The sequence below is a fragment of the Rattus rattus genome, chromosome 5 (assembly GCF_011064425.1).
Source record: "Rattus rattus isolate New Zealand chromosome 5, Rrattus_CSIRO_v1, whole genome shotgun sequence".
NCBI classification, from domain to species: Eukaryota; Metazoa; Chordata; class Mammalia; order Rodentia; family Muridae; genus Rattus; species Rattus rattus.
Genome location: NC_046158.1, coordinates 26746343 through 26764281, shown reverse-complemented (window position 1 = coordinate 26764281; position 17939 = coordinate 26746343). Strand labels below are relative to the sequence as shown.

General features: G+C 36.9%; 2 protein-coding genes across 3 annotated transcripts in view; one reads left to right on the top strand and one right to left on the bottom strand.

Moving 5' to 3' along the window:
* The window catches only part of Orc4 (origin recognition complex subunit 4), a 32617-nt gene extending 29889 nt beyond the window's left edge, over positions 1-2728 (top strand). Inside the window, exon 14 of the mRNA XM_032903261.1 lies at positions 1377-2728. Within this exon, the coding sequence (XP_032759152.1) occupies positions 1377-1565 (189 nt within the window). The 3' untranslated portion in view covers positions 1566-2728. The remainder of the gene's footprint in view (positions 1-1376) is intronic.
* A 727-nt stretch (positions 2729-3455) lies between these two features.
* The window catches only part of Acvr2a (activin A receptor type 2A), an 82171-nt gene continuing 67687 nt past the window's right edge, over positions 3456-17939 (bottom strand). For both annotated transcript variants that reach the window (XM_032903259.1, XM_032903260.1), the window contains 7 exons: positions 17206-17349; positions 15382-15525; positions 14007-14152; positions 12460-12574; positions 10292-10430; positions 8051-8181; positions 3456-7074 (listed from right to left, as the gene is read on the bottom strand). In XM_032903259.1, the coding sequence (XP_032759150.1) occupies positions 6880-7074; positions 8051-8181; positions 10292-10430; positions 12460-12574; positions 14007-14152; positions 15382-15525; positions 17206-17349 (1014 nt within the window). In that variant the 3' untranslated portion in view covers positions 3456-6879. The remainder of the gene's footprint in view (positions 7075-8050; positions 8182-10291; positions 10431-12459; positions 12575-14006; positions 14153-15381; positions 15526-17205; positions 17350-17939) is intronic.

Below are 17939 nucleotides of genomic sequence, written 5' to 3'. Positions count from 1 at the left end.
TGAAGGAAGCAAGGAAACATGCATCAGGAGAAAGCATGCACAGAGGCACACAAAAAAAATCTATGAAAACAAAATTGGAAGCTGTAATACATTACCCAGAGAACAGTAACAGGAGAAAATGCTGAAACAAAGCCATAAAATCATATGGAACGGGAAAAAAGCCCAATACCAGTGGGTTCATTCTGTGTTGGCTACCTGCTACTTGGCATGGTCCGTATCCTTAAGTGTAGTTTGTACACCCAGAGAGATTGGAGAATTATTTTCTCCTTTGCAAACAATTGTTAATTGGAGGTAGCTTCTTGGTTAGAGAAAAGGAGTCTACTTCCCCATCTCAACACTTGAGACCCCATCTGGTTTGTGGTTTGGAAAGTCTTTTTGCCTCCTTTTTCGAAAGGGAGGGCTCTGATGAAAAACTTGCATTTAGTGTTTCAAGGTCTCTCATTCTGCACATGTTCCAGTCGTGAGCCTCTACATTGGCTCCCATCTATGCAGGAGAAAGCTTTACTGATGGTAGCCAAGTGGCACACTAATGTATTAGTATAGAGCTGTACTTTAATGTCCAATAAGACTTTATTGAGAATGATAGGAAATATACATTCCAGTAATCTATCTCATTAGAAGTCTTAGCAGACTAAGGTTTTAAGATCAAAGTAATCAACAATGGACTGGAACTATGTAGCTCAGAAGTAGAGTCCATGCTGAGCATGAGTAAGATTTAGGGACAAACCCATCACCCATCACTCAAACAGTCCAAGTGTCCTACGATACCGTCTGCCTAGAAACAAAACCTAATGACTAAGGTCCAGGTAAAATTAATATCTGCCTGATTCACATTGAGCAATATGGGGACGCCTAACTTTTTCCAAGTGTGCAGTTTTTATGGATTTGAATAAACTTGCATCTGAAGGTGGGGTAGGGCTATTTTGTTCAGTGGTGCAAGGTAAGCACTTTATACTGCTGAGCTAAATTCCCGTTCCTAAGGGTGATTTTAACTCTCTTTGTGACCTCCCATTCTATTCCTGACTGTCATGTACAAAGTTGAAGTTTGCTAAGAAAACTTTAATCCCAGCACTTGGGAGGCAGAAGGCAAGTAGATTTCTGAGTTGGAGGCCTGGTCTACAAAGCAAGTTCTAGGAACTACACAAGGAGACCCTGTCTTCAAAAACTTAATGAATGGGCAAATGAATAAAAGATTTTAATTTCAAATCAAGTGTGCATGGGGTAGAGCGTACTTAGGAAAAAGGTAGTTCGAATCTGCTGATTTCTCTTCCTTCTTTTTCACCTGCCACTGTTTCCCACCTTACCAAAACCAGCAACTATCCTCTGGATTTAACAAGTGTCCTCTTCAGTCTAAGCTTTGTCTTTTTTTCTTGCAGGCATTTGAGCACTTACAGCAATTGGAATTAGTAAAACCCATGGAAAGAACCTCAGTAAATTCTCAGAGAGAATACCAGCTAGTCAAACTACTTTTGGATAATACTCAAATTATGAATGCTCTACAGAAATACTCCAACTGCCCTACAGATGTCAGGCAGTGGGCAACATCCTCGCTCAGCTGGCTGTGAAGATTTTAAGTACATTTCTGTGAAGACCTAAAACTAGTGTTCTTTAATAAGATACGCTACTACATTACTTTGTTTATAAATACTGTTTATGGGAAACCTGCACTTAGTATCTTGACTATGTTTTGAATATTGACCGTGCATGGACAGTTTCATTAATTTAAATTACACCATACAAGTAACAATTCAAAAGAATAAAATGTGCTTATTTTACGGGTGATCCATAAGATGACTTGATACCTTGTGAAATGTATGTGGTCCATTGGAAAGGTTAATTTCAACTAAGCATTTACAGATCATAATGCTAAGCAGTGAGGAGAGAAATAGGAACGGGAATGACATGAGGAATATTCCGGCTAGATTAGGAGCCTGTGGAGATTGGGGTTGGTTTGGTTTTCTTAGTTGGTTTCTATAGGATCCTGCCATTTTGGATCCTGTACAGATCCCCATGGCTGAAGAGCTCGTGTGGAAAGAGTCCAAACAATTCAGCATTTTCTTCTCTGCACATTTCACCACAACTGGAGGAGTTTTTTTTTTAATATACATTCTGGGTATACTTTAGTTCAAAAGGGATCAAAATTGCCATCTAACAAGTATCTTAAAGGATTCCTGGTAACTACTTCCACAAATAAGTATTCATTCCACAGTGTGAGCTGTTGGCTTCAAATTCTCTGAGAACAAGGAATGTTGGTCAGAGTTCACTTCCTAAATACATAGACATAGAACTAACAGGTTGAAATAGAATATAATCTCAGTGAGTTACTTTGTTGAAGAATATTTGATTGAATATTTAGTTATAGTAAGATTTTATAAAATAGAGATCCCTTCTACTTGCAACTTGTAAAGTTTCTGCAGAATTAAATGCTATTTTATTTATAGATTAGGAAACTCTCACCAGTGTCTTGAGTCCAGGATCACAGTATGGGAATGACAGGTGTGACCTTGAATGCAGCTTCGGTTGACTGACATTAAAGCCAATGTTGTTAAAAAACTAAAGCTTAGCAACAACGTTTTACTATTTTTACAGGATACTGTAAGAAATAATTTGACTTTTAAGAAATCTTAAATATAAATTTCCTGTGCGTTAATGTAGTACCTCATAGTTAAAACCTACTTTCTTCATACACAGCCTTTTCCTTTCTTAAAATAAAACATGTTTAGCTTTCTATGCTTTTTTTTTAATCATGATAAAAATGAAGCCATAGTAACTATCAAGGTCATAGAAGTATAGACATAGATGCCCAATTTTTAAACTACTTTCACCTTATAAGTTGTTCAAACTTCATTATTAGAGAATTCTAAAATGAGAAAAATTAGATTCTTAAAAAACCTAAGAATGTTCAAGGTGGAAGTGTCCGTCTATAACATACAATTTCACAACTTTAGAAGCAAGAAAGGTAAATACTTTTAGGAGGCTCCGAACTAGTCTTGAGTTATCCCAACAAGAGTGGAGGGGGAGGAATGATTGTGAACAGAAAGTCTGACTTGACTTTCTCTGCAGTGAAGAGAATTTAAAGTCTCTGCTCAAGACGCCCCCTGACCAAGAGACGTTAGAACAGACAGAAAGGACTTTGCATGTCTCCTTCCACCATGTGGCCTACTGAGACTTGGCTCTTGTTCAGAAGGCATCTGACTTTATGCAGACACATGTCTGAAAAGTTAGACGCTCCTGTTCAGACTTCCATATGGTAATGTCTTGTAAGGACATAGTATCCACTGACCCAAAGAGTTAGACATCGCAGACTGCACAATGGCAAACAGCGTTTCTGTACCAGTGAAGCAGTCTGATCAGACAACAGTGGGAGGGAAATTCCCTAATTCACAAACTTCCCTGATTTTTTTTTACCCTCTGTAAGAACATAAATACACAGCTAAAGAAAAACTGCATGTGCAAATAATACCATATTCATTTTTTATTTAACATGGGGATGGAATGGGGATAGCATACATTTTATTTGTACAATATTTAACAATCACTTATTCAAGGTGGGATTTTATGGGGATTTTTTTCATTTTTAGCTTTCTGTTAAATACTTGCAGAAAAAAAAATAGCAAGTACAATATGACAGTAGTACAACAACCTGTGCCCAAAACACTGACAAGAAATACAGAGTAAAGCTAAAATAATTGTTTCCCAATATTTTGAGAGGTAACAAATAGGGAGATACGGGTTGAGACTGCATAAAAAACGTACTGCTGGTTGAATATCTGAGGTAAATGATGTTTAATCAAGATGCTACTTGTATCTTTGTCCATAAATTGTAAATAATTTTATGCACATTATACCAAATCTTCCTAAAAAGTAATTTTTCAAAAAAGTAAAAAAGAGAAACTGGAAAATATCTGATGAAGCATTTTTTTAAAAAACAGTAATCAGTCTATTCCACTAAACTACCATCTATCTGGTGAGGGTATTTTTCGCAACCATTTGAATTTTACTTAAATGTGACTTAATTATTAAGGATAAGAAAAAGGGCCAGAAGCGATGTTTTCATAATTTTGTGATACATGATTCTGTTTTTAAGTCCAAACGTATTTGTTTTTGTTTTTCCTGGTTGTATTTTTAGAATATCACCATGAAAGATAGTGCAAGTTCATGGGACCAATAATTGTGAGGCACAGTCTCTGTTCTGGAATTCACAAGGTACCTGTAATAAAACATCCAAACAAGAGTCACAAATCACATGCTAAAACTCCTAGCATCTAAAACACATACAAGATCTGTGCAGGGCATAGATAGACTTCAAATAAATTCAAACACTGGTTACTCCGTCAGTCCTGTGGCAGTTGATCATAAAGCATTCTCACACGGGAGATCTGGGCAAGGTAGAGTAAGAGCAGCAGTTCTGGTGGGTGTCAGAAAGGCAAAGTACAAGACGTCATGAGCACCATACACATGAAGATATACAGGGGTCCAAGTTGGCCATCTCCCTAGAAATGAATCGTTTTCACTCTTAGATCTTTCTTTTACATTGTCCCTAACTCAAACTTTCTATCTGCCCACTCTGCACTTACTGTAAACCAAACACTAAATGCCCTGCAAAAGAAAGTCACAAGACTAGGCATAAGGACAGGTAGTCACTGGAACATTCTTAACGTTACTGCTTATAAAAAAGGCTTTCTCGTTAATGTAGTTCTTAAGAGAATACAAGTTTTAAAATTGATAAGCTAGATTTACATACAATACCCAAGATTTCTAAAAAATAAATTTCTTAGCGTGAAGACAAAGCATTTTATATCATGAACCAGTCTTGGTAAAATTTATCTGTAGTGCTTTCCTAAGCTGAACAGTCATAATATCCCTCATTTATCAGCTCTTAAAGGGAGTTGAATGTTTACAACCAGTAGCAGTTTGCTTATGGATGAAAAGTTTCCTTGTATGCATATTTTCTTATGGTTTTCCTTGATTAGTTTACAAGTGGAAGCAAACCTGAATCAAAAATTTGAGGGGCCAAATATGTAGGAATATGTCAAAAACAGTGAACACTGAACTTGGCAATCTTAGGAATACAGTGAGACCTTGGGTACATAGACAACGTACAATTCTCTATGGTATGTGGCATACAGACAAGAATGCTATTATCCTCCCCGCTTAAAGTCTGTTGACCTATGTGTTGTTTATGATTATTCTTCCCAGAGATTAGTGCACATTATATGTAAAAGGTAGTGTCTGATGTCTTAACCATCTGAAGATAATGCATTCACAGTGAGCTCCTGATAGTAACATAACAAGTTTATAAAATTAATGTATGGATGTTAAAGTGACTCAATAAAAATGTATATAACATAATACTGGCTATTTGTTGGTAATTGAAAAATTCAGGGAATTAATCTTTTACTTGGGCCTGTGTAAGCTTGAGGAAAGATCCCATTATATTTTAATGTAATATTTTGGAAAGCACTCTGGTACCTACTTGCCATCAATTCCACTTTCTTCGCAAGGATAAGGCATGAACTATCTAGAGTTAGCTGTAAAAGTAATTTGGGGAGGAGACTGGGCTGTGTTCCTTAGACCAGCACTGGTTACCTCTTAATATCATTGCATAATGTAAGTTATAAGTTCAACTTGTTATCCCTGATTTGTTTTAAAGCAATAATATCTGAAATCTGTGCTAAATGGTTACTATATCCTAAGATAATTCTCTCCATATCACAGACATCAAATATTACTCTGACAAGATGGCACCACGCAGTACAATGATAAAGTTACAAGTCTAGAAGCAGAGTGAAGAATTCTGAGTAATGTCACTTCCTGAGGTGATCACAGAACAGTGATAAGAATATCCCACACACTGTTTGGTGAAAGAAGAAATACACCACCGTTTCACATATATAAATAGGAAAAAATAGAGGAGAAATGAAGAGCTTTCCAGTGTCACACAGCTCACTTAAAAAATTTTAAATCATGCTTTGTTTTCAAATATTTCCCAAACACAGCACACTGTAAAGAAAAAGTACTACTTAAGTATGCAATATTTTGGGACCTGGATTAAGGGGGGGAGGGGAATACCATTTTTTTTTTCCCATTTCAAAAACAGCCATTTGTTTTCCCTAAATTACAAGCCAGTAGAAGAAAAGCTAAAACACTGCTTTACAAATAGCCACTTACTATTGGCACTAAGCATAGCTTACCATTTTTTCTTAAATAACACAGTGAATTTGTAATACCTTGTTATAAAACATGGACTGATTTATTCAAATTCTGTTAGTGTTTTCAATTTTATAATTTAGCAACCGTGGAACTGAGGTATACCTTGTTGAGGGAGGTTAAAGTAATGCTTGGAAGCCTCTTTACTGTACCCCACTTTGATGACTATGTACACAGAACAGCAGCACACTACACATTCACAAGCTGTGTCATGTTGGCATTACAATAGTCATTTATAGAAACAACAGCAAATGCAATAAAAAGTTACCCTTTTTAAAATCTGAAATGAAAAGTTTTTGATTTAAAAAAAATAGCAGTAGTTCATTTAAGGAATTAGTGTCTTCTGACAGACATTAAGAAATCTGATGTCAGTTTTCAAATACTTGATTAGCCAGGTCCAAAAGATCCTTGATTTGGAGAGGGCCACATTCTTTGTGTAAGTTTTCAGAAGTTCTTTACAGTTCGCAGCTTCCCCTTAGACCCCCTTCATATCCGTGCTGCAGACGCTGCAGGAAGTCTCCCGATCCATGCTTTCCACAAGGGGCTGCTTGCATACGTGTCCCGGAGGCACCCTACTCATTTCACACAGAAAATAAACTAAGCAGTTTCCTTAGCTTAGCAGCTCCAGTTCAGAGTCCCAATTCTCAGTGTGGACAGATGGTGCAACCATCATAGACTAGATTCTTTGGGAGGAAAGTCAACATTTGTCACCATTGTGACCACTGTTACAATGTCCTCTGTAGTAATTATATTTGTTAGTCTTTGCATCTGAGTAATTCTTTCACCTACACATCCAGCTGATAACCTGGCTTCTGCATCATGATCCCAGCATTCTTCTATCGTTTCACAGAGCATTGCCATTCCCTAAGAGGAGAAGAACAGTCAAACTTAACAGCCATTGTTTCCTGACAGGGAACAGGCTAACAGTGTCATAATGAAATAGCTATTTTCAGGGATAATGGTTTCAAGATAAGCAAAGTCTGACCAGCACCCACTCTGGGTCTTTTTAAGGGATACATTTTGCAAGCCAGGGTTGGTCTCAAAGTCTTGATCCTTCTGCCTCAAGCATGTGAGTGATGCAATGGTGGGATGAACATTCACTTTTACTCAATGTCATTTTACATACCATCAAAATAAGTCACTGTCTGAGCATTAGTGATTTACAGCAGGCTTATGTTAGGTTCTAAAATTCCATTTGCATAAATCTGATCATTTCAATGTATGAGCTTTTCAAGTAGACGCACGGCTAAATCTAACGTGGGTTACAAGAGTTTTGTTTTTGTTTTTTAAAATCATTTTCTTAAGTTGATACTAGCTTTTCTCCCTTTCGGTTAAGATCAAAAGGTCAGTCTTGAATCAGATCTTTGGCTTCAGGGTGTAGTTACTTATTCCTATTTGGGCTTCTAGTGATATTAACGCCAAATTGGCAGCGCAATTAATTCTATGCTGTTCTGTCCATTCTAACTGTAAAGTCAAGTCTTGAAAGAAATGACTTAAAACTTCATGGAATAGAGAAAACTTGGTGCTTAGAAAGTGTTAAAATAACATTTATTAGCAGATAATGATCAGTAAGACTATCCAGCTTTCCATGGGTTCAGAGTCAGGCATTTGTTTCCTCGTGGAGCTTTCAAAACAGGAGACTCGTGAACTTAATTAGACTACTGAAGTAGGAGCCTGCTCTGTATTAGGCTTTGTGACTTCAGACAAAGCCTTCTGCCACTAAGCTTAGGTACCCTGTGTGAAGATCACCTTCCCAGAAGAGAAATGGTCGGAGAATTGATAGATCATTCTAAAAGTATTTTCTTGAGATCTCAAATGGAAAATAAGTGTATAAACTTACTGCGTGTTTCTGCCAATAATCTCTTAAAACGGGCCTCTTTTTTTTATGCACAACAACTTCCTGCATATCTTCAAGAGATGGATGCTGGCCAATTTCCTCCTCAAATGGCAACATGTACTCATCTACAGGTCCTGAAATGTAAAAAAAGAGAAATCCATTGCAATGTCTCCTGACTAGTACAAGCTCTTTAAAATACATTCTATATCCTGCTTTTTCCTATTCTGTATTAGAAAGTGAAAAGGAGAGAAATGGACTCCTAGTTATACTTGGATCACAGTGGGACCAGAATCTAGCTAATAGAAACCAAAAGGTCTGTTTTTATGACTTCTGATGGCTGCTTGTTGAAGACAGGGTCAGACTAAATAGTTTGGCTGGCTTTGAACTCTTGATCTTCATATTCAGCCTTAGCAGGCTGTTTTAGGAGACATATGCTAAATACCCATGTCTATACATGACAAAGAGCTGTTTGTCTTTAGAAATCAAAGCTGGGAATCCCTCTTCATTTCAGCAATTCATATCAGAACATTAACATTGCGAGAATGTTAACACCTCTGAAAACTTAGTGCTCCACCTATCTGTGGCATGCTCAAACACCTTACATGACCACTTGTGTAACTGATGCACTTTCCAGTTTTCTGATCTTTCACAAGCATATTTATGATACTTATAAATAATATTTATTTTTATATTCAAGAAACTAAGGTGCTTAAACCAGAATTTCCATCAAGTCAAAACGTTACACATAACAAAATTTTTTTCAGGGACATAACTTGTTTTTTCTTAGATATCTGACATGAATGTGCATTATTTTATTTCCCAATAAAGTTGGAATTGGCTCTATTTTGCAAATAAGATAGCTCAGAAAGTTAAGAGATTTTGCAGAGGTATCTATTACAAAGTAGAGTTGAAATCTAAATCTTATCTGAAGTCTGTGCTTTTCTCCCCGTGACTCAAACACGTCACTACTGTGCATTGACCAGAGAGAAATAGATGTGCATAGATAAGCTTTGTGAAAAGTATAAAGATACACTAACACTTCAAACAGAATCATAAACTAAAGGAGGCACTAACTCTGCCCTGGACCAGTGTTTCAGGAACCGTCTGTTATGATTGCTACACTTACTGTGTGTGTACCTGTACATGCGTGCCACAATATTCAATATAGAGATTGGAGGACAACTTGCAAGGAAGTTTCCACTATATGAGACCCAGGACTAAAGTTAGGTCATGAGAATTGTCCATTGAGCCATTTCACTAGCCCTGTGAACCTTTGGATAGCGGAAGAACTATTTAGTATGTCCACTGTATTAGTACTAACATGCTAGAATTTCAATCTTTGTTAGGTTCATAGATCGATGACATCAATCGATGGTAGCTTGTAAAATACACAGACTACTCAGCCCAGATGCTGATGTTCTTTAAAGGTGTATGATTGTTTGGCCTGCATATCTGCACCACAGCCATGACTGGTGCCGATAAAGGAAGAGCAACCAATGTTCCTAACAACCAACCTATTTCCCCAGCCGCCACAGGCTTATTTTAACAAGATTCCTAGGAATAGGTAAGGTTTGAACTGCTGAACTTTAACTAACAACTAGACACAAACTTAAATGCACTCCCTTATCAATATATGGTTCACTTTCCCTTTGGCCCTGATTTCTGCCTTGTGACATAGCCTGCTCTTAAGTATTTTACTGCACATACAGGGCATTTAAGAAAAATTAGCATCTAACCTTATCTCTTGCTCAACGAATCCCCTGTAACTCCTTTCCCCACAAAGTGACTCTTCTTAATCCCTATACTACACCCTACATTTCTCAGCTGGGAGAGCACCTCATTATAGTTACCTGAATGCCTCATATAGCAGGTCCAGGACAAATGGTTCACACTTAACCTCATTCTAGAGTTCATTCTCCAGAAGGTATATTATCACTTTAACTATTTACTTAACAACAGGGCCTATATCCCCACCAAACTATGTCACAGTTTGATAAGAAGGACTTACACTGAAGTTCTTAAGCAATGCATTTTCTCGTCATATGTCCTAGCTAACCTACTTCTATCCCCAAAGTGTCCATGCCAGGTCCTTCCATACCCAGCCCCTCCAAGTTCACCCTGCTGTCTCACCTTCTGCCACCTTGTGGAGTTCATAAAAGAAAATATAGTTATTTGCCTTTTTGTATAGTCACTTTTCATAAATGTGGCATATATACTTTTCAAAAAAAGAGTTTTTTCCCTTACCATCTGCAGCAGTACAACGAGAAGCCAGTTCCCATAGGACTAATCCCATGGCGTACATATCTATCCTCAGAAATGCGTCCCTTTGGAAGTTTATAGCACCCTCTAACACCTCTGGAGCCATATACCTCCGGGTACCAACCTGAAAAAGATTTTGAAATCAAACAGTACTCACTCATCGACTTTATGAACTAATGTTTTGTTTATGGTTTTGTAGAAAGAAAACCAAATATGGTCTATTTATCCAGGGAAAAGTAAATTATGATTATAACACCACACCATGAGATAACTTCTGTATACTCTCACCAGACAGGCTTACAGGGCTTTCCCTTCCTTTCTGAATCTAATCACAAAGAACCAAGTAATAGTTTGCTGGGAGAAGGATGGAATGGAGAAAACAGAACATTTCGTACACTGTTTGAGATATATTTTTAATACTTTAAAAAAAATCTCATGCATCAATTCTTCTGTCTTAGTGCTTTATTTACATTTGTCCCCAACAACTTGTTGTGTTGTAGCACTTTGAGTTGCCACTAAGGTAGAGCAGCTAGGGCTAGTCAGTCTTGACCACATTTTACTATGAGTGCATTTAATGAATTGTCTAAGTAGAGTAAAGCATGGGCCTAATTAGATCTGGGAAGTAACTCTGGCATCAGGGTTGTTAGGTAATGGCAAGTGATCTCATGACCAATACCTTAGCAGTTCAGTACTCACATAGTAATAGGACAGACTAGTAAAATAGTGACATTAGTTCAATTCTTAGTCATTTTATGAGAACATTAAGTAGCTTTCTGGCTTTTCCTGTTCTGAATGTCTCTCTGAAGCCTACTTTTTTACTTCGCTTACTATGAGATTACAGCTTGTGTAATTTTAGTCTAAATATCCTCTTTTATTAATCACAGGTGAGAGAAAGTCTTTATTCATGTAGGCAATTTCTTATTTTGCCTAAGCTTGTAATCCAAATATAAAGACATTAAAAAATGATAAGTGAGTTTTTCTTTAAAAAAAAAAAAACATTACTAGTTTTGCTATATACCAAAAGATGAAGCTGTTCCATACATATTGTCCTATGGTTGTTAATCACAGAATAATCACAAACCTTCATCTCTAGGCTATTCTTAGCAGTATTCTCCCCCAAACATGTTGGCTCCTCTAATACTCTACAACTGCTGACATTACATTGACACAAATGTGAAACTGTTAATTAACATTGCCAGAAGTCAGTGTACCGAGACTGCACACAGCTATGGGGATATGTAGTGAGAGAGAAAACTCAGAAATAATCAAATAACTTGAACAATTTGAAAGGCAGAACTGATATGCCAAAGCCTTAAAGATCCATTTGGCCTTCTAGGAAATGTCACACTTCAAGCTATTTTTAAGGGAATATTTATTTTAACTGCACAGGCAGGAAGGTATATGTACATAAGTGAATGTGGGTGCCCAAGAGCCCATAAAAGGATGGTGGGTCACCTGGAACTGGTCTTACAGACACTGAGTAGCCTGAGCCTGGAAATGAACTTGGTTCTTGCAAAGGAAGTAAGCACTCTTAATGCTTAGTCATCTCTCCTGCTCTAACCTGTGCTGTGAAAAGGTGACTCTATACAAGTGTAGCGCCTCTCCTAGCCTCGTGTTCTTTTCTGAGGATAAAATACATGGGTATTGTATCTCCTTCGGTCTTCCTAAAGGATGCTAAATCTATCTGTGCAAACCATAACTGGAGTTAGACACCTTGCTCTGGCCTTTTTAGGAGCTCTAACTCTAGAAAGATTTTTTTTTAAATTAAATTGTAATTGAGTTAATAAAGAGCCAGAGCAATAAACTGTTATATAGAGAAGTGAGAACCTAATAAACTGCACCTAAGAAGTGACCATTATCTCCACTGTTAGGAGGATGAATTAACCGATGAAAGAGTTCCCTAAAGATAAATTATTTATAACTAGATTCTTCAGTGAACGACTGTTTTAAAAACCAATACTATCACAGCTCATGCTGTTCTGGTGCTTGCTTAAACCTGAGTTACACTAAAAATGTTGCCTCCTCAAACTAAAATGCATCACTTTTTATTAGCTGATAACTTCAATGGCTACCCCAACAACTTTCTACCAAGTTAGTGCTGATCTAAAAAGGTATGTGCTTAATTTTGCTCCCACTTTATTAGCTGTTCTTACCTGGCCATGGGTGTCACCTGCAGACTTGCCAGCCTCAAACTTTAAGGCCAACCCAAAGTCAGCAATGCAAGCTGTCAGATTGTTTTTCAACAGCACATTTTTACTTTTGATGTCCCTTTAAACAGAAAAATAAAGTATCTTAAGCAAGTTATCTTTTAAATTTTTCCACTGAATGCAAGTAAAATGTTATAAAAATAAAGTTACTTAAAACTAAGAAGAGCAAACAAAAAGTTAAGATGCTTAGACAGAGTCTCAACCTGGCCTAAAGCACAAGAAAGCAGGAACAACCCTGTCCTAAAAGGAGCACGAGGGAATCCTCTCCATAAAGCACTCTTACAGTCATTCCAGAAATACATTTTCATCTGTTACTCTCACATAATGATAACATTTACTCTGTCTTTAAGGCAATGGGAACACTTCAGATCTATAAACTCCCACAGAAACTAAGCTTCAGAAAAATAAGAAAATTTTTAAAATTTGATAGTCTTTGATAAAAGACTTCCATTTTAGAATGGCCCCTCACTCCAATGGTCCTTGAACTGCACACGGCCAATTTTCAAGGAAAGCACTTTTGCAAATACAGAACAGACAGAAGCCTTTTACCATAAAGCAGAACTAGTACTTTGAAAAGTCTTATCAGCTGTAAGTCAGAAATACATTCATTCTTTCTGCACATCTGCCTTGTCTGGTCAACTTAAAGACAACTCGAGCAGACATCTATGCTCCCATCAATAGGAACACTTAGAAGGGCACATTCAGTCCTACAAAAGGATGAAGGAGAGTCAAGTGCTCCAGAAACCAACTGGTTTCAGTATCAAACATTTTTCACGGCCCTGTAACTAATAATTTGGGGGACTCATAAAGAAAGGAGAGGACTTTCTAAAGAAGTCACGATTTGCAAAATTAGAACGTGGTGACACTGAACACCTAAATCACTATGTTAACACAGACTTTTAAAACAGCTATTTTAAAACTGAATACAAGAAGACAATGCAATCCCATATTCTTTCAAGGAAGTTAAAGAATAGCAAACTCAATTTATTTTCCAGAAACAAGCACGTTTCCTTTTTAAGACTGTAACAGTTTCTTCACTGGGTGTGTACTATTTCTTTACTGACCCGCTGTCTCCTCTTGATTGATCCCTTCTACCTTAGCCCAAGGAATGAATGTATATTCATCCAAAAGACAAAATACTTAATCTGTCCTTAATTCTATCACTGTGTATCTACTAAAAATTGTCTTTAAAGTAAATCAAAGTTTTGAGTTTAAATAGTTTCTCATTTGAAATAGAGAACATAGTTTCAGAAATTAGACAAATTAAAGCATGGGATCATTAGACTTTATTAATGAAATTAACATGTACATTAACATGTACAGAACAAAATACATCCTACCCAATCTCAAACCTAGTTTTAAAAACATAAAAATCTTTGCCTCTTCAAAGATGATTGGATAACCACGGCAAAAAAAAATTTTACTCCAAGAATTAAAAGTTTAAATAGTAAACATTTGAGTTTGATGGAAAGACAATACAAATCTTGTTCTACCTGTGAGATATTGCAGGCTTGTGGCCATCTTTTAAGCCAGGTATATCCTCATGTAAATATGCCAATCCTCTAGCCATGGTTTCTGCAATATGACAAAGTTCATTCCAAGAGACCACATTAGCCTTAAGAAAGTCTGACAGTGAGCCCTAAAGAAGGAGAGGTGGGAGGAAAATACCCATAAGCTCTTTCTTCATCAACGTTTTACAGACACAGAAACTTTTCTTAGGATATGAAAGCAACACATTCCTTTCAAATAAAAAAAAAAAAAAAAAAAACAAACTTTATAGAGCTGTTCAAATTTCCTTTCAATTCACAATAATGAACATTCAACCAAAGAAGACTGATTTTTTTAAAGGCTTATTACCAAAATAAGTTAATTTCCTTGAATCTGGAGAGGTTAAAAACAAAGACTAGTTAAAAATCTTAGAAAAAACCTTCAAGTCTCTAAGGTGAAACATACTAACATTATAGAACTACACTGAAAACATAAATAACTACTAAATTATAGACTAGTCCTGAGGTAAAGTGCCTGTCACACAGCATCAGGACCTGAGCCCAGAGCCTCAGACCTGTATCTGTATTAGTCTATCAGCCCCGTGCTAGGAGGACACAGACACAGCTAGATCCCTGGAAGCATCAGTGCCTCAAGCAAGAAAAACAACAAAAACAAAAAAGAAAACAAAAAAACATGAAAAGCAAATGAAGAAGACACTAAAAACATAAACCAGGGTCTGCACACGTGCACCTAACTCATAATGATATGACACACACACACAGGCGCGCACGCACACACACACCCCTTCTCTAGAGAGATTATGATCCGTATGGTCAAATACTTATATATATAAGCAGTTAGACTTAACAATGATGACAAAAGCCAAGCCCACAATCACAGCCCCTGGGAGGCTGCTAGGACACAAAAATGAGTTTGGGACCAGCCTGTGCTACACTAAAGACTTGTCTTTTAAAAAAATTTAACTGCAAAATGATGAAATAGCAAATGTGTTTTGGTAATAACTCCAAGTCAGTGACTGTGGGTTCATCATTAAAGAGTTATAAGGCAAAAATTAAAGATAAAAAAGTGAGGCTCATAAAATTAACTGTCATAAGTAATACATGAAAACCATAAGCACTGTCTAATCTAAAGTTCCGCTAAGAGAAGTAACTGCAGCACAGAAAAGCAAAGAGTAAAGTCTTTCTATGATTAGAGGGTTAGGTAAAAAGTTCTTTCCTTAAAGTCACCTTTTAATATTTTTATTCATAAGTGATGTATATTTTGGATCAAATATTAATCAATTGTGATAATACACTGTTCTCTTGAAATATAGTTAGCATCAGTCCAGCTTAACTAAACTTAGGGATTAAGCCGTTATACCTTTTCATGAAAAGCCGTGATTAGCCACAGGTCCACATCAACACTGGTGCCTCTTTTCTCTGCACCAATGAACTGTAGTATGTTTTCATGCTTCATCCCAGGTAAACTATAGACTTCATATTCATTCTGCCAGGACTGTTTGTCCTAGAGTAAAAAATGAAAGCAGTAAGAACACTGAGGACAAGAAAATAAATCACACCGAGGTTACCACAGTAAGTTCTAAAAATGACCACAACGAAACAAGCTAATGCAAGTGGTACAACAACAGAATGAGCTAAGTGCAGTGGCCTTTTGTTATTTTTTTAATAAAAGAAACCTGTGACAGGTAATAACAATAATCCATAATAAATCCTTGTTCTTTCCCATTCCCTCAAAATCGACTTTTCTGTGTGGTTCAGTTTATAAACACAGGCATTCATCAAAAAATGACTACGTTTCTGTATGTTAAATGGTAACACATTCTGCTAGTCAGTTCCTGCAGGCACTGTACAGTGTGCAGTTATTTACCCTCCCAGTCACTGTCATCTCCCTGAAAGGTAAATTTAGGTAGAACCTTAGATGCACTCTCTCTTCAGGCTGCCCTTCCCAGCCCCCACAGTTAACAGGACCTTATGGGTTTGTTTGTTTTCTTTTTAATTATCAGTTACTCATTCCTTCAAGTTATCTATGTCTATTGTTTACTTCCTAACAAAAGATTAGTTTCTTTTGACTATGAAAGGGCAAGGAGAGTTGAGTTACACTATAATGTATGGTAAGGAACTCTCTGGAGTTAGATTAAGTCTTGGCCATTCCTCTTCCTTTATAAAAGCATTCACTTTTCAGGTGAAGTAAAAGAATAATTGTGCTATTGGTCGCTAAAGTGCTTATTTCATGTTTATATCTAAATAATATATGAATATACAACATGTAAATCATTACTCTGTCAATAAAGGCATTTGATAAAATGGCTGCTGTTGTTTCTACTCTTAATATCAAGTATATTTTTCTTATTAAGATTCCTTACACATCAAAATATGAATTTTATTTTGAGTCTTAGCACAACAGAACACTTCTCTCTAAAAAAGCCACACTGCTGCCAAGATGAAGACAAGCTTTAGTCGAGGTAAGGAGATAAAACCCAGGTGTGTTAAGGAAACTGTTTCTGTAGTAACTTTGGAGTGATGGGGCTGGGGTGTAGCTGAGACTTCAGTCCTAAGGGCACTGAGGCACAGAGGTGTATTGCCAGAGCCAGGGGAAGAAGACGAGAACCCACATCTGCCAGCCATGGGACAAAGCAGCAGCACCGTGAGCCTCGGATGGGTCAGGCTGTCTGACAGTTCAGGTGCCCTGAAGGGGAAAGAAGTAACTAATACTTTGAACCTGAATCACTGCCTCTGAGGAATTAACAACAAAAAATGAAAAGAATTACATCTAAATACTCAAAGTGCAAAGAAAAAAAAAAATCAAAGTCTGGCCATGTACCTGCAAACACCAATTCTAAAGTAAAGCATAGTCTACTGCTCTTTCTTGTTGAGACAATAAGACAACTACCCAGAAAGTGAGCTTATTTTTGTGACTGGAATACTTTAGACTTTATTAACAAAAGATTGACTACATATACATTCATTGTGATTTCAATTCTGCCAACAAAGCCCAGTGCTACATTAAATCATTCCATTTCTCAGCTGTGACAGCAGCACAGACTACTTTCCCAACTACCACACAATCACTTTAGAATGTATAGTTTGTGTTTCCAGGCTGTTAATGAGCTATAATGTCCTAACCAATTACAGCTTTAAAAATATAGACGTAGATCGATAGATTAGAGAACTTCAATAAACATACCTGTATTGGAAATATTTTGACAGCCACATACTCATTGAGCAACTGGGCTTTCCAGACACAACCAAATCTTCCCCTTGCTTTCACTTCCAACAGCTGCAATGGCTTCAACCCTAGTAATGGGGAAGGTGGAGGTGGTCCAGGGTCCTAGAGATAAATAATAATAATAATGCTATAAATAAGTAGAACCTAAGGCATTGATTCTGAAATGAGAAAAAGGTGATTATACTGAAGAATGCTCTAATAGAAACCGTGAACACATGAGGGACGGCAACATCAACGGGACCTTAATTTTCTGCCTGCAAGAACTTAAATGCTAGGGCATTAGTGGGAACCACTAAGCAGGCAATGATTAGCAACATCTTTGCTGCTACTACTTAGGAAAGGAAGGTGAAGAAGAGTAGGCAGCCAGTCTGACCAATGTTCTCAAAACGTTCTATGAATTTCAGAACACTCTTAATAGTGTGTCCTGAACTGGCTTTATCCAGTTTGTATTCTCTCAAGGGATAAAGATTTTAAATGTATCAAAAACAGCAAAGTATGAGCATTTCTAAAAAAAAAAACAATTGCAAAATCTAATACTTTCTCTAGTGGCTGTCTAACATTAACATTTTTCTGTATTAATTTCACAATGCCCATTCATTTCAAACAAATATATAATCCCAGCACTCAAGAGACAGAGGCAGAGGCAGGTAGATCTCTGTCAATTCGAGGCCACCTTGGTCTACAGTGCAGTT